The 23,876-nt window shown below is 35.1% G+C and overlaps 2 protein-coding genes across 3 annotated transcripts; both read right to left on the bottom strand.

Annotated features, from left to right (window-relative positions):
• Positions 1-202: 202 nt before the first annotated feature.
• Positions 203-886, bottom strand: LOC145796221 (uncharacterized). Its single transcript, XM_082881266.1, has one exon. The coding sequence runs from the start codon at positions 884-886 to the stop codon at positions 203-205; it is 684 nt and encodes a 227-aa protein (XP_082737392.1).
• Positions 887-14,063: 13,177 nt separating this feature from the next.
• Positions 14,064-23,130, bottom strand: LOC114305919 (zinc finger BED domain-containing protein RICESLEEPER 1). Of its 2 annotated transcripts, none has more exons than XM_028251062.2 (4): positions 22,826-23,130; positions 15,212-17,221; positions 14,665-14,730; positions 14,064-14,385 (listed from the first exon to the last, which is right to left on the bottom strand). In XM_028251062.2, the coding sequence occupies exons 2-3, from the start codon at positions 17,193-17,195 to the stop codon at positions 14,675-14,677; spliced, it is 2,040 nt and encodes a 679-aa protein (XP_028106863.2). In that variant the 5' UTR covers positions 17,196-17,221; positions 22,826-23,130; the 3' UTR covers positions 14,064-14,385; positions 14,665-14,674. The 2 variants fall into 2 exon arrangements, with proteins under 2 accessions (XP_028106863.2, XP_028106864.2); XM_028251063.2 differs by having other exon boundaries at positions 14,064-14,344.
• Positions 23,131-23,876: the final 746 nt, after the last annotated feature.

Here is a 23,876-nt window from a genome sequence, read left to right as displayed (position 1 = left end):
ACTCTTGGGACAAAAGCTGATATTGCACTGCATTTGCCTTGGTGCAAGGTAGACTTTGCAGGTGAGCAATCTGACCCCTAAGTTTCTCAATGGTCCTCCTCTCATTACCAAATTCCTTAGCACTCCAAGTCCAAAGCCTCCTTTGACTCCTTTTTAACTTATGGACAAGTTGAAACATCTGAGAGCCCGAAACATCTTGGTCCTACTCTGCTTGGATAGTAGCCGCACAAGCTGGGCTAGTGGTCCAAAAAGTTTCAAACTTAAATTGTTTTGGCACCCGAGCAAGAGGGACACAACAATTAATGACTAAGGGACAATGATCCGAGCCGAAGCAAATTTCATGAAAGACCTGGGCTGACGGAAAGAGGTCCCTCCAAGCCACCGTCGCCAAAGCCCGATCTAATCTTTCTTGAATATTAGCCTCACCCCCCTGGTTATTGGACCAGGTAAAAGCATTTCCTTTGAAACCCAAATCAGTCATATTACAATCCGAAATCATCTCTTGAAACTCATTAAGCTGAGAAGAATGACATGCCCGACCACCTTGCTTTTCCAAAATAGAACCCACTTGATTGAAGTCACCAATACAGAGCCAAGGATAATGCTGCTCCCGAGCCATATCTCGTAAAAAATGCCAAAAGGCCCTCCTCTCCCTTCTACAAGGGGGGGCGTAAATAAATGAGGCAGCCCACCTCCTTCCTGCATTTGCTGAAACAGTACAGTGCAGAATATTGTTTGATTTGGACCAGACATCCAGCACAACCTCAGTCATCCACCAAAGAGCAAGTCCTCCGGAGGTACCGATAGGATCAACATAACAACCATGCTGAAAATTAAGGCTTCGCTTGATCCGTTCCAGCTTTGCACTCTTATTCTTGGTCTCCATTAAAAAGATCACCGTAGGCTGATGGGTTGTACACAACCCTCGTAATACCCGGACTGTCAGGGGACGGCCCAGCCCCTGACAGTTCCAGCTTAAGACTAACATGACTCATGTGGTTGTTGTGGGTCAGCCACTACCACCCCTGCACGGTCAACAGAATTCTCTACCCCTCCTTTTGGTTTGCAACATTCGGCATCATCCAAAGAAACAACATCCACAAGGACAGCACCCCCTTGGTTCGGTATGACAGTGGAAGCAAACGAGTAGACATGGATGTCAACAAGAGAGTCCCTCCTCTTACGACTCACTCTGCGAGGCACTACCCGTGCTTTCGGCTTGCAAGCAACTACACTCATTGTCTTAGGGTCAGTAGTAGCACCTACCCCTTCCAAAGCCACTCCCTTGAATTTTTTCAATGGTTGATCACACACGACCTCCTCATCAAGAGGTCTCTTCAAAGAAAGACAAGTGAAGACCTGGGCTATGCTCAAATCTGTCATAGTATCACTGGCCTTGCACCTTTCAGGACTTAGACTGGGGCTAAGTTCTACGACATTGATAGTAGAGTGGGTCCTGTGATCCATGGGCTGGGGAATAGCTGATTCAACATCTAAAGGCTCAGAAACAAAATAAGAGTCTAGAGGCCGTATCACAGAGTGGCCCATCTGAGGGCCCAATCCCGGGCGAGCCACATCCACAGATTCATCTGGCCCAGTATGCAAATCAAAAGGAGGTGGTAGGCTACACTCCAAATTTGGTTCAAGCATGGGGGGGTCCAGGTCAGAAGAAGGTTCTAGAGGCGGACTTGAGGAGCATGGACGTGGGACCATAAGCTGAAAGGGGGCCATATCTCCCAATTCCACTACCCAATTTCGTACTGGACGTACAGCCACGTTCTCAACCAGTTTGGGTACACGGGTTGTAGCAGACCCACTCACATCAGCCCCATGTGCCTCTCCTCTACGCGCCTCCGTGTGGCCGATCGAAAGAGTCGAAGGGTGTGCAGGCTTCTCCCTGCCAGCACTCTGGTCCGCCATAGATTTCGAAGGTAGATGACGAAGGGAATTCAAGCTCCTGGAAACCCCTGTTCGTTGGTGTGGGCCATAGCCAGAAGAGAGACCCCCCTCTCTGGAGACAAATTTACAAGACTGCTTATCATGCCCAATGCGTCCGCAATCATAACAAAAATCAGACAGTTTCTCATACTTATAATAGACCTTGAGGCCATCTTCACCTAGCCCCGACCCACCACGCCGATGTAAAACAAACCCCTGAAGCAGAGGCTTAGTGACATCCACCTCGACACGCAGTCTTAAAAAGCTACGATGCAGGAGAGGACCATCCGAGAGAGCCTCGACCTCCACCAGTCGGCCGATGCGATTGCCGATGACCTCCCCGTGGGCACGAGTCATTTTGTCAAAAGGAAGGCCATGGACTTGGACCCAAAACGGGTTCCACCGGAACTCCATTTCATCCGCAGCCATACCAGGTTGAAGCGGCAGAAGAACTAGTAAACTCCCCATGACTGACCAAGGAGCCTCCTGGAGGACCCTAACACGATCCTCCAAATCTTCAAACTGGAAAAGATAGATGTTCTCTTTCCAAGGGGTCATGGAGACACCCGCCCGTGCCTTCCAAGCAGCAAGAAGTATGTTATTAACAGCTGGTTTGTTCAAGATTTTGGGTGCAAGAATCTTCCCCACCAGACACCGGTGAGAAACATCCTCACACTCATCCGTGACCTCCGGCAAGTCATAGGACTCCATACTCCAACCAAATACCCCTCCAAGCAAAGTCAAGACGATGAAGACAAGAAAGGAGAAGGCGGTAAAGAAAGATCCCAAGGGATAAACCCAAACAGCTGCACTCAGGCAGAGAGAACTCTCATGCTAGAGAGAGAAATTTACTTTTCAGTAACAAATTTTGTTGAGTACCCAATAATTTTAGGGACTGTGGCGGTTAGATACATCAATTCAGTGGGTAGCTTTTTCAATTGGTTGCTTGGAAGATTTGATTGGTTTCAAGTTCTGGTTCCAAGTATTGTTAGTTTCGGCGGGTGCTTGGAGATTGATTTGGGTTGTTTTTTTGGGTTTTTTATAATTCTGTTTCGAAGGTTTTTGTTCATTTATTTAGTGAGATCTTTCCTCTTGATTATTTTTGATTTTTTGAAATTCACCTAAGGGTGGTTTTGTGAGATCATTCGTGTCTCGTTTGTAATCGTGAAAATCTTTTGGCTAATAGTGGAATCGGATTTTGATCCCGTGGACATACCTCACATTGAAGAAACCACGTAAAAATTTTTGTGCCGCTATTGATTTAATTTTTCCATATTAGTTTTTATTCTCACCTATTGATTTATTTGTGGAGAATCATATATTTTTTCTAATAAAAAGCTCTTGATTCAATTGCACGGCTAAAAATACAAAAATAATATTATTTAAGGGATATTGCGTTCAATTTATTTATTACTTTAGATTTTTGTAAACTATTTTTTTCTTGTGTAAATGGTTAAAATATAAAACAATAATACTAGATTTTATATGTTTAAAATTTTATAATTATTATTTTAAATTAATTTTTATTTTTTTAAATAATATATAAAATTATAAGACCAGAAATTAATGCTTTGCTTTGGATCCTTGCCGGCTCTATCCAAGATCACCACGTAAGTTTTTTCATTTGAGAAGAGGAGAGAGATAGCTATTGGTCCCATTACCTAGGGGTGGGTATTCGACGGGTGGGTATTCGTTGGGCTAGACACCATATAATAAAGAATTTTATGTTTATTTAAATTTGGTTTAATCTTAATATCGGATCTCTATATTTGTCTAAGTTTAATTTAAAAAATAATTATAAATTTTAAACTTATTTATCGGACTATACGTTAAAAAAAATTAAAATATCTCAAAATTAAATTGGATCATATATTATATTTATTAAATAAATATATTGATATCATAATAAATTGAACGATTTTGTGTCTAATGTTGGGCCGTTTATTATAGATCATATATGAAGAAAAAAAAATTGTATATTAATTTTAGTTGTATGATATGGAGAAATTTAGGCAAAGCTCTTCCATTAGACCTTGCTTACTGAGAAAGACAGCCTAATTTATTTTGTTTTATAAACCCCTAAGGAGGAGGCGCATAATTAAGTAAGGATAAAATAAATTTTTTTTTTATGACAATATTGCCAGAGTAACATGTAACTGTGAATCAGAATAACATGTTATTGTTTATATCAATTTCGACTGTAATAAATTTTTTTTTTAAAAAAAGAATTTCATAATCAACATCGATATTATTTGACAGATCTTGATGAGAGGATTTTAAAAATACTTATTTTATTAAAAACCGACATCTAAATCAAAAGTTATATTATTTTAAAGTTTAATATTTTAATAATAGTTGTACGTGTTGAACTTTTCAACGAAGACTTTTTGTATTTGTTTTTAATACATTAAAATTTTATTATGAGAGTGTTTAACCAAATCCCCGTATTTTTAAATATAATGTTATACCAACAGAACTCATATAATTTTAAGAAGTCATGTAAAAAGTCAAAGAAAATGTATATCATCAACAACAACAATATATATCATCACCACAAATGTGAGTTTCAATAAATTCAACAAAAATAAAATCTAGATCTCAACCAATTTTTTTTTTAATATATTATAATTAATTAATTTAATAGCGGATCGAGTCATGTTGGGCTGAGTTCAAAATATAAATCCCAAATACAGCCTATTAATATATCAGATTAAAAATATTGGTCCAATTTGACCTTATGAGTTAAAACAATAATCTCCGCAAGCCCTAAAAAAAAAATTAGACTCAGATCGAGCTGTGCGAACTAAGCGGGCCAACAGGTTAATATCACACCATTACCACACCAGGTCCATGGAGGAGGAGGACCACTTGAGTAAAAAGTGTTTTTGGAAATTGATAGTACTAAAAAATTAAATGGTGTTTTAAAATTAATGGTGCAAGTCTTTGGATTGCCGCGCGACATGGGCCGCTTGTTGTCGAAGCCGTTACGAGAAATCCATAATATTTATAAAAATGATAAATTATATTTTGCCTCTTTTATATTTAGTCATTTTTTTATTTTGATTTAAATTTTTTTTTTTTACTTTGACTGACTTTTTTTTTTTTTTTTACTCCTAAAACTAACTTTTTCTTTTTTTTTAAATTATAAAAAAAATACCACGATCACCATCAAATAATATAAAAAATAAATTATTATATTGAGATTTGAATTTGTATCGCAAGTGTGAGTTATATATAATAAAATATTTATATATCATATAATTGTTAATGTGTTATTTTGTATTTAATTTTTAACAAAAATTAACTTTAAAAATAAAATAGAAAAAAATTAGAAATATAAAGGGCCAAAAGTGAAAAAAAATTAAATTTTAAAGATTAAAATAAAAATTGATCAAACATAGAAAGAATAGAGTGTAATTTACCTGATAACTCGTAATAAAGTTTTCGTAGGTAAACTTGAGGAATGATTATTGACGAAGTCAAGGTTTGCTGCACATTAATTCTAGAATTACAACAGAGTTGCAATTGCCATTAAACAAAGAATAATGTTATATGCACTAATTAGTATACTAACAAGTGTATTAATTGATGATATGATATAATTAAGATATTTTTGATATTTATAATTTTTATAATGAATGAAATTAATAATAATATCATAACAAGGATTGGTACGTTAGTTAGTACTCTATTTAGTGTATGTAGCACCATCATTAAACAAAGGAAATGTTGTAGACTGAATGATGATGCGGCCCGTGAGATCTACACGAAGGGTGTGTTTGATTTGATAGACTGGATAAAAGGGACTAGAATCCATCGGACTTAAATCCCACGACTGTAAATCCCTTGGACTATTTGGTTAGATTAGATGTATATCTGTGTTTGTTTTCTAATGGGATTAGATGTTTGAAAATAACTATTTTTAGTGAATATAATGTTTGGTTGGACAGACTGGATAAGGATAAATGAACAAAAGACTATTTTACCATTTTCAATTGTTTACTAAGTAATATCCATATTAAACATATTTTTAATATTTTAATTATTTTTTAGGTAGATTAAATAAAAATTTATTTTTAAAAATTAAATAAATAAGATATCAATAAAAATATATGTTATTTTTTAATTAAAATTTTAAATAAATTTATTTTAAAAAATAATAATAATTAAATAAAACATCTATTAAAATTTAAATAATGAAATTAAATAAAATATAAACAAAATTTCAAAATAAAATATCTATAAAAAAAATATTTTAAAAAATTAAATAAATAAAACATCAATAAAAAGTTAAATAAAATTATTTTATTTTTAAATTGAGACATTTAAATTTTATTGAATTTTACCAAATATAATACATAATTAAATAGTAGAGGGTCAAAATGGTCATTTCACCACCTAATCCCAACGGTAAATAATCCCATGAAAATTGTCTCACACCCCACCGCTCCCCCCAGGCGGATAGTATAATCCCACATATGGGGGATAAGGAGTCTGGCGGATTAAAAAAACAAACACCGGACTATTTGGTTCCAATGAATTACAATCCAGACAGTAAATAATCTCCCCCCAATCCCCCCAATCAAACATACCCGAAGAGTTCTATTTCAACCATTTAAATTATTTATTTTTAAGTCAGTTTGTGTAGATTATTTGTACAAAAAATTAAATCAATTCAAAATTGTATAATTTTATCAATTTTTTTTTTATCAAAAAAATATATGATCTATTTTTAAAATTATTCTTGTCGTTTATTTTTTTTTGCCATGTGAGTACTTCATAACTTCTGATTTCAAAATAATATCACAGTATCAAACCACCCACACTAGTGCTCAATTTACCGATGAAGGAAATGTCAATATAACCTTATTCGACAAAAAGAAAATTGCTAGATGGAAAAAGAATGATCCTCAATTAACATATATTCATATAGAATTAATTCAAGCAAAAATCATTACTTTGTTTAGATAAGGTACTGATACAGTCATCTTAGTAGTCTTACTAGATAAAAGATTTCATTATCCAATAAGAGCCATTATTGGAGGAGCACAATCTAATTTAGTAAATGGAATAGTTTGGTTTAATATAAAACCAAATTTCTTTGTGTCAATAGATGATCTGAATATAGAAGATTTTAGTATTCGTCTAAAAACACAAAATATAGGATGAAAAAAAGATTCCTATGATCCCGCAATTCAATGGAAAATTATTCATGAATTAACAAGGCTACCTGAAACATCAATTAAACCAATTTATACAAAAATAGTTGACATGTTGGAACTCAAACCATACAAGACAACAATTCAATCAAAGCTTATAAATTGGCCAGATTTAGAAATTCCAAGAAACTGGTTAATTTTTGAATTATCAAAAGAAAGAGCAAGAAAATCTGCTAGCAATGTCAAAATATAGGCATCTGGTAGTAATTTGTATATAACAAATGACAAATTAAAACAACCATCACAAAATTTATCAGTAGATTGGAAAAATTCAATAAACTAAAAATTGCACATGATATTAATAGCAGTAGTTCTCAAACAGAACCTATTAGTATTAAGGCAGTGCAAGTTCCTATCATGCCAAGAATACATCACAAATTTGAAGAACAAAAAATGTTTCAAATCTATCATTATCAAACAAAACAAGATGAAGTAATTTTTGCTCCCAGCCAAGGAAATCGAAAATATACTTATGTTTTGCGAACTTTTAATTTTAAAAGTCATAAACCATATAGTCTTAGTGTTCTACTTGACACTGGCGCCACAATGAGCACATGTAGAATAAATGTTATACTTGAGGATAAATGGATTTTAATGAAACATCTCATCTCATTTAAAGGAGTTAGCCTCCGTTTGGGAAGTGGGTTGGCTTTTTGACTTTTTGGCTTTTTTGGCTATTTTAGCCTGGGCTAAAAAGCTTGGTTTGGGAAGGACTTTTTGGCTTTTTGGCTTTTTTGGCTTTTTTTGTGAGAGAAGAATGTAATGATTATGGGTTGGATGTGATGTTTTGTTTGTTATGGCTAAAATAGCCTATTTTGTTTTTTGTGGCTAAAATAGCCAAAAAAGCCTCAAAACCATCTTGCCAAACAGAGGCTTAGTGGAGGAGACACCATAATTCTAAAAGCAAAAAATATAACTGTTTGGTTTAATAATAACAAATTTGTTATTCCAAAAGTTTTATGCTTCCCAAATATGCATGGAGATTTTATTCTTGGAATTTTTTTTTTTTTTATTTGGATGTTTACCAATCATGCTTGCTGAAAAAACAATCAGTTTAACTCTCAACCAGCAATTGATAACAGTTCCTTTGTTGGAACAACATCATCATATATGTGATCGAGAGTTCACACCAACTAAGCGTGGTGACTTAACACCATATATAAATACTCTTGATGAATTTCATTGGATTTATAAAATTTTAACTGAAAATTTTAGTGGCAATCCTTTGACACTATGACATCGTAGTCCACGATATTGTATTTTAAAATTAAAAAATCCTAATATAATAGGGTAAAACCAATGATCTATACCCGCCAGGATATAAATGAATTCAAAATTCAAATTAATGAACTTCTTGAGAAAAACCTCATTGAAGTAACCACTAGTCCTCATTCGTGCCCTGCATTTATGGTTAGAAATCATGCAGAAATTAAAAGAAGAAAAGCCAGAATAGTAATTAACTATAAAAGGCTTAATGAACATATAAAATTTGACAGTTATTATATCCCAAGAAAGGACATTTTGATAAACCTAACCCAAGGGTCAAAAGTCTTTAGTAAACTTGATTGTAAGTAGGGATATTGGCAATTACAATTAACAGAAGAGTAAAAACCATTGACTGTCTTCAATACTCCAAGAAGACATTACCATTGGAATGTAATGCCATTTGGATTAAATATTGCACCACAAATGTTTCAAAGATGGATGGATTCTATTTTTAATGAACTTATAGATTTTTGTGTAGTATATATAGATGGCATTCTTATTTTTTTCCAAATCAATGGAAGAACACAAGAATCATCTTAGCTAATTATGTAATAAATTCAAAAAACATGGAATTATTCTCACTTCTAAAAAGATAGAGGTAGAGAAAGAAGAAATAGAGTTCTTAGGATTAATCCTTACACCAACAGGATTAAAATTATAAGAACATATTATTTCAAAAGTAAAAGAATTTCCAAATGAATTAACTAAAGTAAAACAACTTCAAAGTTTTTTTTGGAATTCTTAAATACGGGAGAAATTACCTCAAAAATCTAGCAAAATTAGAACTTCCCTTGTTAGCAAAATTAAAGAAAGATGTACAATTTTACTGGTCAAAAGAGGATACTAATTTAATTAAACAAATTAAAAAAAGTATTACAGTTATGCCTACAATTTATTTACCTAAAAAAGGAGACAAACTTATTCTTGTAACGGATGCCTCAAATTTATGTTGGGGATGTGTATTAAAAACAATACCTTCTCAATTCTGGACCGAGTCCAAAGAAACAAATAGTTATGGAATTAAAAATAGGAAAAAACCTATTTCCATAAAAACTCAGAAATAAGAATTAATTTGTGGATATAATTCAGAAAAATTTAAACTTGTTGAAATAAGATATATTATTTTTGGAAAAGAACTTTTAGCCATAAAACGTGCTTTAAAAAGATTTAGCATATATGTTGCTCCTGAATGCTTTATTGTTAAAATAAACAATCAAGCAGTAAAATAATTTTTAGTTAACAAGAAAAATATTGAAAAAAGCCGCCGACTTCGATGGTATAATGAAATTGCTACATATACTTTTGAAGTTGAACATTTGAAATGAACTAATAATTTTCTTGCAGATTTTTTAAGCAGAAATCACTAAACCAGTGTTTTCTCTTTTCAGTCATGAACAAGGGTAAATAGCCCCCTGAGTCTGATAAAGAATGGGTGACAATTGCCAAAAATGCAATTCTCAAAACAGAAAAAGTTTATTTTGTTTTGTAAGGTAGACAACCTGGAATTTACACAAATTAAAAAGATTGCAATATGCAAGTTGTGGGATTCCCTAGAGCTTGCTATCAAGTGTATAACAATATGGCAAAAGCTAAAAAGACTTTCTATAGTGCTCCATCATTGCCTATTTTTCAGCAGTAGCAAACCAATCTAGTCCTTTTGAATTTTAGAAATCTAAACCAAATGAATTTGAAATTGAAGACGTTTTTAATCATGGTATTCCCAGAAAAATTTATAATGAATAAAATAGTGTGTGGAAAACCCACATTTCTGAAAACAAAAAAGGTTTTAGATTACATATGTCTAACTTATCATTTCAATTAGTGGAACAAACCACTAAAATAAATGAGTTACAAAAACTTTGTTTACAACTCATTAAACAAATGATTTGGGATCAAGATTTTAAATTTGAAAAAATAAATACTTTTCTTCAAATTTCTGAATTTATAAACCATGAATATTCAGATCCTTCTTTTGAAACAATTAGAAGAATTTGTCTTTTTAAAAAAGCAAGAACAATTTTTCCCTGTGAAAGAATTAAAGATAAAGTAGAAGACCATTGTGAAAGAATTAAACAAATTCTTTCCAAATCAATTAATAAGATTAATTTACGAGATGATATTACAAAAACCACATTATTCTTAGATACCCAAGAATGGTTCTATGAAGATAATGATTGAAAGGTCTCTGAAGAAATTGACTAGAGAATAACTAATGATATTCCAATTTTGTATTCTAGCTTCATAGACTTTTGAAAAAGCAGTGAAGCCTACAGTTAGACTTGAAGACTTTTGGTTTTTAGACTTTTGTTTGTATCTACAAGTTGTATTCTATAAATTGGCCTATGAGATGTAAGTAAAAGATGAGAGAGTTTATGAGAATTTATAATGATTCATTATGTTGACTGTAGGCCAATTTATAAAGGGTTTGGTTATGGTGTGCAACTTACACCTTACACCTTATACCTTACACTTACACCTTACACTTACACCTTTTGTAAAAAATTAAACCTTACACTTACACCTTTTTTGAGGTTGCACACCATGTGCAACCCACTTACACCTTACACCTTACACTTACACCTTATACTTATACTTACACCTTACACTTACACTTTTTGTGTAAGTGGCACATGGTGTGCACTTGCACACTTAAGAAAACTCCATTTATAAAATACAACTTGTAGATACAAATAAAACTCTAAAAGCTAAAAGTCTTCAAGTCTAGCCGTAGGCTTCATTGCTTTTTCAAAAGTCAATGAAGCTAGAAAAAAAAAAAGTCTAAAATAATAAAAACAATGGAATACAAAAAGTCTAAAAAATAATAATAACAATGACTTTCTATTCCATACATGTACTACACCTACAGTCCTCTTCCCTCGGTTTGAATTTCCATTATGGGTATCAAGTTTCTATAGATGATGAATTTGATGAAACTCCTCTTTTCATTTCATCAACGCAACCAGCATGGTGATTAAAGAAGAACAAACTTGAGAATCTAAAACTTCAGACTCAGAAATTTCTGATGAAGAAACCAAATCTGCAACCACAGGTAAAGGTAAAAGAAAAATAGATGAACCATTAGATCTAGAAGAATTTGAAGCAAAACCAGAATTTCACGAGTTCATAAAAACTATTGAACAAACGGTACCAGACACATCCACTAATGAAATTAAACCTATTGATCCTAAACCATCTTACCAAAGAAAATATGATTTAAACAAAAATCCAGTAACCCAACATGGTACTTATCTGAATTTAACACATGTTGCTTTCAAAGATCAATTAAAAACAATTGATAATTGAGCACAATCCATGTCTATTTTAATAACAAATTATAAGTCAACATGGACAATAGAAAGATTCTTAGATTATATTCCAGCAACTTTACAAGGAAATTGACAATGAGAAAATTTTGATTATGGAAAAAAACCAGAAAACAGCTCTTTTATCAAACTTTTTAAGTTTTGATGAGATGCTGAGTGATTTTGTCACCATAGTTAAAGAAAATACATGTGGTTATTCAGGAGAAATTAATTTGTAAGAAGATGCAAATTATGCTCTATCCAAACTATAACTATGTAATATTTGTCAATTTAAAGAGTATGTGACATTATTCCAAAAATATTAGTATGTTCTAGATCCTTTACAAAATACCTACTAGTTAGAAAAGTTTTTTCATAAACTCCTAAACCCATGGGATGAATTAAGTTTTAAAAAATATCCTTAATTTTTAGAGAAATTAGGAAAAAGTGATAATCTTAGATTTAGATAAATTTTGTCTTGAGACTAATAGCAAATCAGTGCTTAACGGTATAAGCAAAGAAATAGGTGAAAAATCAAATCATCAATTCCACAAAAGCAAGAAAATTGGAAAATTAGTTGCACACCTTCTTATAAAAGAAAGAGTAAAATTAAGAAAAAGAAATTTAAGTGGAAACCTTAGAAAAAGAAAAAAAAAATCTAAATATAAAAAATATGTTAAAAAAAAGAAAAACTACTTCTTCAAAAACATCTAACAAGAAAAAAATCTTGTAAATATTATATTTGTCATGAAGAAGGATATTATGCACCTTAGTGTCCTAAAAAAGGAACCAGTGCTAAAAAAATGATGAAAGTTCTTGAAGAACAAGACTTTAAAATTTGTTTTGGTGAAGAAATTTTGGATACAAAAGAAATACTTTATGAAATTTCAAGTGAAGAACATCCATCAAGTAAAGATGAAGAATACATCTTTATGATGAATACAATTACAGAAAATCCTGAGGAATCAGAAACCCTTCGATTAGGGGATTATATCAGTGAATAAATTATCTTTTTCGAAGAACAATTGACCAGGGCAAACTTGATACCCAAAATCGCCAATTGAAGGCTCTTAGGGTGTTAGTCATTTACGCTGTGTTTGGTTGGAGGATTTGAAGAGGGATTTGGAAAGGGAAAGAGAAAAGTTTTGTGAAATATGAATAAAATATATTTACATTTCACCTAGTTTCACACACCTTTTCCCTTTCTCTTTCTAAATCCCTCCCCAAATCCCTCAACCAAACACAACATTAGGGACACAGTTTTAGGCACCTAAAGAAAAACAAGAAGATTTTAAGTACCATTGATAGTCTAATATGGCAAAACATACTCAAAAAAATATTAGATGTATAGCTATGCAAATAGGAATGGTAGAATATGAATTTCATCATAGTATGCACATTGATAAAAAAAAAAAAAAAATAGTATTAATCTACTTGCTATAACCTCTACTATTAATGGTATGTTTGATTTATTTTCTTCCTGGTTTGAAAATATAGAAAAAAATACAAGAACATAATCATATGTATATAGATAAGAAATTTGCATCAGACTTTAGTAAATGTGGAACAAGATGTTATAAATCTTGGTAATATAATTAATATAGATTTAAATGAAAAAAAAAAATGAAAAATCTAATAACAAAAACAGATTTTCTAACTGAACGTAGCGAAGGTTGGGATCCTCCTGAGGATACCTCAATACCTCGTCTGTTTTATGAAAATGATGAAATAAACGTCATTGAAAAATCAATTTCTTCTTATATAAAAAAATAAAGAATATGAAAATCTTGTTGAACTCATCAAGTATTGGGAAAAGCTTTACGCAGATCCAACATCAACTATTGAAGAACGCAACAGATTGATTACTCAAATTCAAAACTTATATTTAGAAAATGGAAATTTGTTTACTCAATCCTCTTTCCATGAGGATCTGGTGCTAACAAGGTAGGGTTTCAAAATCCTCATCACTTTATTGTAAATTAAAAACTGATAATAAAAAAACAGAAATCGAAAATCCCCCTCCACTAACTTTCAAATAATCAACATTTTCAGCTTGTAAACATAAATTATATTAAACAGTCTAATACAAACTCTCATAATAAATACTAATAATAATAAAACTAATAAGCAATCCATTTAAGTTGTACCAAACAGGTCAAAGTACAAGCAAGAAGTCACCAGAGCTTCAAACACACCGAATATTGACAGATGGAAATCAATTCAATCCAGCAACAAGAAGTCAGTAGTTCCAAATACTCATCTCCTGAATCCATCCTATCATGCTAGCAAAATATTTAGATCTTCAAGTTAAAAGCTTGAGAAATGAAAAAATAAAGGGGAAGGAAAAAAAACACTAAATTCTATTTCATAGTGATTCAGAAACCCACAATCAAACTTACAAACAGGGGGGCCATCCGAATGGTGAAATGGAGGCATCCTTTAGTTTAAGCATCAGAGTGAGCATTTATTCAGTTCAAAAATGTACATTTTACATAAAAAGATTACCAAAAATCATAATAATAATATAAGCAATTATCCATCTAGCCTGTGTGTAAAATATGGACAAGCAGCACGGAGGTCATATAACAGCTCCACACCAGGATCGAAATCAGGCCCAAACTGAAAAGAATCAGACACCATCACACAATCTGATCATCAACCTTGCATGAGAAGACAATAAGGGAAAGAAATTGACAAGATCAGCAAAACTATGAATCACTAAAAGTGAATGAGACATTCTGGGAAGATACAGAAAAGGCAAAACTAATGTTGTGTTTGGTTGGGGGATTTGGGAAGCGATTTAGAAAGAGAAAAAGAAAAAGTAGGTGAAATGCAAATAAAATAAGCTATATTTTACCTAATTTCACACACCTTTTCTCTTTCCCTTTTCAAATTTCTTCCCAAATCTCCCAACCAAACACAGTGTAAGAGAATCATACCATGGACACATTAATTTGTTTCAATGAGAAGGGGCAAAGCTGAAAGGATAGAGGATTGGTTGGATTCTGATACAAGAAAAATAAAACTTACGTAAGCGCTAAATTATAGATCAGAGGCAACATAAAAAGTAACAGGCAATCTGGAAACCCAAGATCGAGGTTGGATGAGAATGAGGATGGGGTTGGTCACCAAATATTATGCTTAGTTTGGCAAAATCATTTATTAGTAGATTTTATACATATGTGAAAAAAATTAAGGCAGAAAAGGCTCCCCCAGTCCAATTTCCCATCTGTTCTTCCACTTGCACAAAAATTAATCACAGAACCGGACCCTCTCACATAAACGTGGGATCCACAAAAGGTGGAACATGAGGGTTATGTGTGGTACTATGATTGATTTGTGTTCCTAGATTTCTTCATTTCCCAAACCAACTCAATTTTGGTTTTCCAGATCCAAAAACTTAAAATGAAGTGAGACTCAACCTGAACCACTTCTTGAGATTCCAAAATAGCCCCAAAATAGAAAGAAGTTTGAAAACACACATACCTTCTGATTCCATCTGCAACCAATCTTGCCCACACATCAAAGCTTCTCGGATATCTGGATTTAGTGAACTCCAATGATTTTCCAGTACTCTCCCTTGAGTGCTGAACGCCAACTCTGGTCTAAGAGTTGACAGAGGTATTCCCAAAACATCGCGTGCCATCATTGATAGGATGGGGTACCTTGGCGTGTGCACTTTCCACCAATTTAATACATTGAAATCATAATTACGAGGAAAGACCGGTTCCTCTAGATATTTATCTAAGTCTGATATTGTGCTTTGGCCTTGTGAACTTTCATGGAGGAACTTGTCAAAACCCCGTAGACTATCCCTAGTACCATTACTAGTACTAGGTAAGTTGCTACCTGGCCTCGCTGAATCTTGATTAAGTGAAGTTGAGCACATACAGTACTCAATAAAAAGTTCCCTAATACCATCAGAAACCTCCTTGATGTGATTTGGGGCATCACTGCCAAAAATTTGGGGATAGTAATACTCTATCAACTTCATTTTGAATCGGGGATCTAATATAGCCGCTATTGCTAAAGCCAAACTGCATTTGCTCCAATACCTATCGAACTTGGTTTTCATCTTCAATGCCATAGAACTAATAAAATCATCTGGGCTCTTGCACCATTCAATCAATTGAACGTGAACATCACAAATCTCGGGAAAGTATATATTTGCAGTTGGATATTTGTTCCCTGAGAAGACATCGATGACTTCAACAAAAAGCTTCAGAGAGCCAGTAACAGAACTTGCCCATTCCCACTCTCTCTCTGACATAGCCACTGTGCAGCCAGTATCATGTTCTTGAAGAACAGAAAAGGCACCCCTGTATTCCAAGGCTGTTTCAAGCATGAGATATGTTGAATTCCATCGCAGTGGACAGTCAACAAATAAGCGCGTCTGACTATTGGTGCCAACTTGCTGAGCAACCTCATTGAACTTTCCTCGAATTGCTTGTGTACTATTAACATACCTAATATATTGTCGAATTTTGTGGGTCACATCTTGAAGTGCTTTCATGGCATCCGAAGCAATAGATTTTAGAATGAGAGTTGCACAGCGCATGTCAAACAATTGACCGTTCTTCAAAAGAGGCTTGTTTTGAGAGAGCCAGTCTTTGATTTTGAAGACAATGTCATCATTGCTGAAATAATCATCAAATGTCATGGCAAACAACATCCTATCAACATCCCAATCCATCACACATTTAATAATAACTTCTGAAAGTATGTCATCAGTATGAGAAACATCCAATGTAATGAAATTCAACATCTTCTTCTGTAGCCTCCAGTCCTCATCAACATAGTTGGCTGTCAATCGCAAGTAACTTGCATTTTCAGGTGAAGTCCACATATCAACAGCAATGCTAATTCTGCCAGGCAAAGCGTGAATCATCTGATACACTTTATGTTTCTCTTTCCCATAAATTGTCATACAGTCAAACTCGATTGCACTATTAGTCATAATCTCAAACAAGGGTTGGAGATTCTTGACAAATATTTTGAATCCAACATGCTCAACCATAGCCAACGGATAACCGTGTAACATGATCATACGGGCAAGATCCAGCCGACTCCTCTCTTGATCAAACTTAACACTTCCAAGGTTGGCGGTTCCAAGGTTGATGGTTTCATCTTTCTTTGGCTCTTGTTCAAACTTAATATTTAAGGGAGTAATAATTCCATCATTTCTTTCCACTGCCTCATAGTCAACACTAGTAACTCCAAGGGTAGAATCTTTTTTCCTTCTCTTTGCTGCAAGTATTTGAGAAACATCATAATTGGATCTCTTCAGACAGCGTATCAAATGATTTCTCAGATGAGTAGTTCCACTGTTACTCGATCCACTAAGTTTCTTCTTACAATGTAGACAAACAGCATAACAAGCGTCAGCCTTTTTAACCCTCTCAAAGTGATTCCATACAATAGATGTCAACCTCTTTGGTTTCTTAACAGGTACGTCATTAGCTATTTCCATCACATGGATTCAATATTGATTAAACCCTGCAAACCAAATGAAATCAAGTAAGAATATTTCTTCTTTAAAATAAAGATAACATACCAGTAACTGAATAAACTCGCAAAGAGAATTTTAATGGCATCAAACAAAAATAACACAAGCCAAAGAAATAGTAAAACAAAATATATTTTGAATCTCAGCTAGAAATTAAATCATGATTCAAGGCCATTAAGAGTTCATATTGTACCAGAAGAATTGCTTAAAGAAAACAACAATGTGCAATTTTGGCTGATTATAATTGTGCTCAGATAAAAAATTTCAAGATCTTCCTTCTCCAAACTATAGAAGAAGAGAAAACCTAAAGCTATGCAGAAGGAACACAATAATGTATATCAGTCTAATTTTGGAGAACCCAAAAGATTCATACTCTATACATGCATGTTTGCACACTTACAATTGCAATTTAAGGCAAAGAGCCAAAAGTTTATGGGTCTTTCCATACATCTAGAAGAAGAAAAAAATTAGGATGACAATAATTCCATAAATGTACAGAAAAAAACCAAAAGTGGACCAGCTCCATCCAACTTCTGAAGTAGTCAAGGTGAACCTGTCTTTGAAAGGCATGCAAGATACAAGATCACAGAGCTAGGTCCCTTGGAGCTTCTGGACCCCAAAGACCACTCGATTTGAAAGACAAGAACTTCCATTTCACATGGTCCTTGGCCCCTCCCGTGTCAAACTGCAAACTACCAAACTAACTAGCATATAGTATTTGTTAAAAACCACCTACTCTCCACCTACTTCACCCACTTAAACCTACTCCACTAAACCTAACCCACTACACCACTACCACCTCACCTACTCCACTAAACCTAACCCACTACACCACTACCACCTCCACTTCACCTACTCCTTACCTACTACACACTCACCCTCTTCTATATATAGGAATCATGAATCATTGTAATAGAAATCAATATATCAATCAATAATAATACATACAATTTATTCTCTCTCTTTCTCTATACATTATTTCTTACATGGTATCAGAGCTGGTTTAAAACCTAGTATTTTCGCTTCCCCGGCGGGCGGCAACCTCACCTTAGCCGCCCGCCGGACCTCAACCTATTCCGCTGATAAAATCAACAAAGATTTGTGCAACTGTAGTCATGTGTGAGGCTGATGGAGAAGAATTCTTCACCTCATATGACGAGACAGTCTGGAACTGGAAACACTGCAACATTCTGCTCTGGAATTCTGCAGCAGCTAGATTATAGCTTGGTTGAGTGCCAAGCTTTGATTCTTCCACCCACTCTTGAACTTGCCCAGCAAAGTGTGAAGGTTCATGCTTGTGTTGGAGGGACTAGTGTGCGCGAAGATCAGCGCATTCTCTCCAGTGGGGTTCATGTTGTTGTTGGTACTCCTCGTCGTGTGTTTGACATGTTGCGGAGACAATCACTTCGCCCTGTTTACATCAAAATGTTTGTCTTGGATGAAGCTGATGAAATGCTGTCACGAGGTTTTTAAAAATCAGATCTATGATATTTTCCAGTTGCTGCCACCCAAAATCCAGGTTGGGGTGTTCTCAGTTGCTGCCACCCAAAATCCAGGTTGGGGTGTTCTCTGCCACAATGCCACCAGAGGCTCTTGAAATCACCAGGAAATTCATGAATAAGCCTGGAAAGAGAAAAAGCTCATGCTAGGATTTGCGAAGTGATTCACTGCAGGAATTTTGGCTTTGGATGAAACCCTTACCATACTCCACTCATTCTCTCCAACTGTTCTAACTTTTTATTTTTATTATTATTATTATTATATCAAATAATCAATGCACTCATGTTCCCCACTAACAGTGTCCACTTTTGACCCAAACCATTTTCAATCCATCATTTCTCCTTCACCTTTTGCACCCCACTCACCGACTCTCTCTCCACTTTATCACATGGGTTTGTCCCTCTCTCTCCTCCATTTGATTTCAAAAATCACTTATTTTTATTTATTTTTTCCAAGTCACTTTTCCTCTTTTTTAAATACCCCACTTTATTTTGAAACAATCGCACTGATGTTTTTCATATAATCCATCTATAAATATTTTTTATCTATTTTCTTTCTCCCTTGTTTTCTTTCATTTTATTTTTATTTTTTCAACAAAACACTCCCAAAACAAAAACAAAAAAAAAAAAAAAACAAAAAAAAAAAAAAAAAAAAAAACAACATTTTACAAACTTGTCATTTCTTCATGCCGGGGATCAACCCCGATCAGCATTTTACACCATAAAAAAAATAAAAAAATAAAAAAATAAACTAAAAATAAAAAAACACAAAACAAACCAAAACACAACCAACACAAATCGGAACAGTGGGATGTTTCTTCTCGCCTATTCCGCCGGTCTTTTCTTCTTGCCACCGTCTTGGGCGGCCCTTGCCGGTGTTGCCTCCGTGTTTCCCACTCCACTGGGCATGATCACTACTCCCTGCTCCTCCACTGCAGCATATGGCGGCCCTCCAAATCGAAACATAAAACTGGCCTTCCGCTTCAGCTCCTTGTTTTCCGCCTTTAGCACACTTATCTCTGCTCGCGCATCCTTATACATGCGTTGGAGCAGAGCCAGTTGGGCGTTTAACTGCTGCACCTCATTTGTCCTACTCTGCAGCCGGTTCGACAAATTTGTAACCGCAGTCATGGTTTCCACACATGACTTCAGAGTATACTGATTGGCCTCAATATCAGTTTGCACCGCCATTTTTTGCTCCACCGACCGCATCGGAAAGTTCAACGGAGCAAAACTAGAGGTGTTTGGTTGAGGTTCACTGGCCACCGCACCAGTTATTTCTCTTGTGGACTCGTTCAATTCTGGAAAGAGCGTGAGCAGACCACGGGAAGAGGAGGCCATGTTCTGGGTAGCTGGACGGGAAGAAGAGGCCATGTTGCTGAGTGTTTCAGAGATGGGTTGGTTACAGAGTATTACAGAGTTTCTCTCTCAGTAAAGGAAGAGTTTTTTTCAAAGGATTTTCAGAAGTTTTTTGTCTGCCTCAACCTCAGCATCAACCTTGGTTAAATAGACGGGGCAGCCACGCGTATCGCGCGCCACTTGACGTCAGACGACAAACGGGCGCGCCAGCCAAGGCACTCACGTGCCTCGCCATCATGTCCGGCACATCTTTTTATGACTTGGGCTCGCCTTTTGATGGCACGTCTTTTTATGGATTGGGCACGCCTTTTGATGGCACGCCTTTTTATGGATTGGGCACGCCTTTTGATGGCACGCCTTTTTGAAAGATTGGGCACACCTTTTGAGGGTGCGACTTTTTAGGGGTCCGACAAGACTCTGTAAACTGTCCCGACATTTGATTCCGGTTAGCTTTTCCAAGGGTCCGACAAGACTCTGTAAACTGTCCCGACATTGATTCCGGTTAGTTTCTACATGGGTCCGACAAGACTCTGTAAACTGTCCCGACATTGATTCCGGTTAGCTCCTTCAAGGGTCCGACAAGACTCTGTAAACTGTCCCGACATTGATTCCGGTTAGCTCCTTCAAGGGTCCGACAAGACTCAGTAAACTGTCCCGACATTGATTCCGGTTCGCTCCTTCAAAGGGTCCGACAAGACTCTGTAAACTGTCCCGACATTGATTCCGGTTAGTTTCTACAAGGGTCCAGCAAGACTCCGTAAACTGTCACAACAACTGTCACAACAGTGTCTGTTACAACGGTCCGACATGACCCCGTAAACTGTCTTCTACATCGGTCCGACATGACCCCATAAACTGTCTTCTACATCGGTCTGACACGACCACACAGTGTCTGCTACAACGGTCCGACATGACCCCATAAACTGTCTTCTACATCGGTCTGACACCGCCATCCAGTGTCCTCTACACCGTTATGACACCACCATACAGTGTCCTCTACATGGTTATGACACCCCCATACAGTGTCCTCTACAACGTTATGACACCACCATCCAGTGTCTTCACCAATGGTCTGACACGACCATACAGTGTCTCTTATCCTCTTTTATTTTTATGTATTTTCTTGTTTTGTTACTCTCTCCAAACTCAAGTTGGTTAGTTCCTATCCCCCTTGAGTTTGCGGGGGGCTGTTAAAAACCACCTACTCTCCACCTACTTCACCCACTTAAACCTACTCCACTAAACCTAACCCACTACACCACTACCACCTCACCTACTCCACTAAACCTAACCCACTACACCACTACCACCTCCACTTCACCTACTCCTTACCTACTACACACTCACCCTCTTCTATATATAGGAATCATGAATCATTGTAATAGAAATCAATATATCAATCAATAATAATACATACAATTTATTCTCTCTCTTTCTCTATACATTATTTCTTACAGTATTCCATCAATATCCTTCCATCGATTCAATTGCTAATCTCACAAGTGAACTGTGAGAAACCAGCTACTGAAAATGCTTAAGTAGTTAGATTAGGATGGGCCAAATTACGTATACTACGCTTACACATCTTCTATTGAATGCAACCTGCTCTCGCATACAGCATCCAAGTAAACAAACAGAATGGAGGAACAAATGTTAACAGAGAGAGCTGAAATCTTAGTGCCATCTTTTTAGGCAACACTACCCAAAGGCTTGCGCATCATAGTCTGAGGCGTGCACCTCAAGGGCGCATTATATGCCTTTTGCGCAGAAGCGTATGAGAAGTACGCATATGAAGAGCTTGTCTTGGGCTCTTATTAAAATTAGCCCGGTAGATAGTTTAAACATAAAAAAAGAAAACCATTTTGCAACTGCATTCTATAGGAAAAAATCAAGTAAATGACCAATAAAGAAAAAACACAAAGTTAAGGATCAAGTGAGAAACTCGATAACTAATGCTAAGAATGTTGATTTCATTTTTGATGAGAGCTCTGCGATGAAATGTTCAACACCCCGAGCAGATAAGTATTTACCCCTTCATATTTAATTTTAACTTTTTCTTTACTATTTTAAAATATAATTTATTTACTAAATATAATGATTTAAAATTCGAAATGCTTATGCCTCTCTCAAAGGGTAAAACGGCTCACATTACACATTTGCCTTAGAAAACTTTGTATACATATATTAAATTTCAAATGTATCAGCATTTTGGTCCAGTTTGTCCAGAGTGTTATATATCCAACAGTTCGACCCAACTCCTAACAGTATAGAATCTGTACAGGAATACTTCAATATGTACTATCATGGTCAAGTTCACCAGCCAAATCATAGTTGATCATAAATATTAAAAAAAGTAAGGTCTTTAACCTAATCAAAAAAAAAAAAAAAAAAAAAAATCTAGAACATTTACATTGGTGGAAGACAAAAATCAAGCAAATGGGTCGAATCAAACCATTTCCAAAAAAAAAAGGATTTTAAGGCAATTATCATTTGATTAGAAGACTTTAAATTCCCATTTAAGGTAACAATAAAAATCACAAATTCGAGTGACACAACTCTAAAATCACCAAAATCTCAACATTCCAACCGATAAATCGAACCAACCCATCAAATTCAAACACATAACATTGATAAAACAACATAAATGAACAGATTAAAAACCTAAAAACTACGTGTAAAGACATCGAAAGATAGCTTGAAATGACAACGAAAAAATGATCAGAAAAACAATCGAACCTGAGAGAGTTGCATAGGGATTTCACGCTCTTTGATTTCTCTGTGTGTGTGGTTCGCAGAGTCCGATCGGACGATCCGGAAGGTTCAGGGTTAGGGTTAATACCGGAGAGAATCTGAACCGGATCAAATGAGGCGAGTTTGGGAGATCCGGTACGCCCCGATTTCATAATACCCAGATCCAGATTGGTTTCTCTATGGAGATTGGGTTGGTCAACCTGTTTGGTTAGTTTTTTAAAACTGTTTTTGAATTTTTATTTTTTCTGTTGTTTATTTTTTTTTTATATTTTTATTTTTTAGATGCACTCAATTTAGGGTTGATTTGGAAAGTAGTTTTTAGTATAGTTTTTTGAATTTTTGACTAATATATGAGGTGAAAAAAATTAAAATGTTTGAGAATAATTTTTTAACTTTTTACTAAAAATGTGTAAAAAAATATAAATACTTGTTTTTTAATTTTTATTTTTTGACTTTTGGCTAAAAAAAGTCAATTGGCAAACATTACATTAAAAAATGGAAAAATTAGTCTAAGGTCTCTCTCCCATTTTTAGTAATAGAGGGATTCACAATATTATTTTTTGATGTCTAAGGTTCCTAAACCCACACCATATATCATATTAGAGAAATTTGACTCTCTGTCTTCCTTCCTCTACTGCAGAGTGGTACTTCTAATCTTATATCTCTCTCTATCTCTCTCTCTAAAACCCTAGACAGAAGAGATGGGTAAAGTCAAGGGCAAGCATCGTTTGGACAAGACTACTAGAACATGGCTACAGATCTTGCGCAGCATGGAAGCTCATCCAGCTCGAGTCCAAGTTCAGCTTCCTCCGCTCCTCCCCGCGCCATCCTCGAAGACCACCGTAACGTCAACGCCCCGGACTGTAGCCACTTCATCGCAAAGTCCGCCGTGAAGAGATCGTTGCCATTCGCTCAGATCCAAGGTTACCTTTGCTTCAACGACTCTCTGGCGTTGCCATTCATTCCCTACTGGTCTTTTTCGTTTTTTCTAAAGAGAGAAACATAGATTTGCAGGCAGCCAACAAAGAGAGAGAGA

This window comes from Camellia sinensis, chromosome 7 (genome assembly GCF_055761805.1).
Source record: "Camellia sinensis isolate YWXY chromosome 7, ASM5576180v1, whole genome shotgun sequence".
In the NCBI taxonomy this organism is placed as follows: Eukaryota; Viridiplantae; Streptophyta; class Magnoliopsida; order Ericales; family Theaceae; genus Camellia; species Camellia sinensis.
The sequence above is the reverse complement of the archived record's forward strand: the minus strand, read 5'-3'. Positions and strand labels throughout refer to the sequence as shown.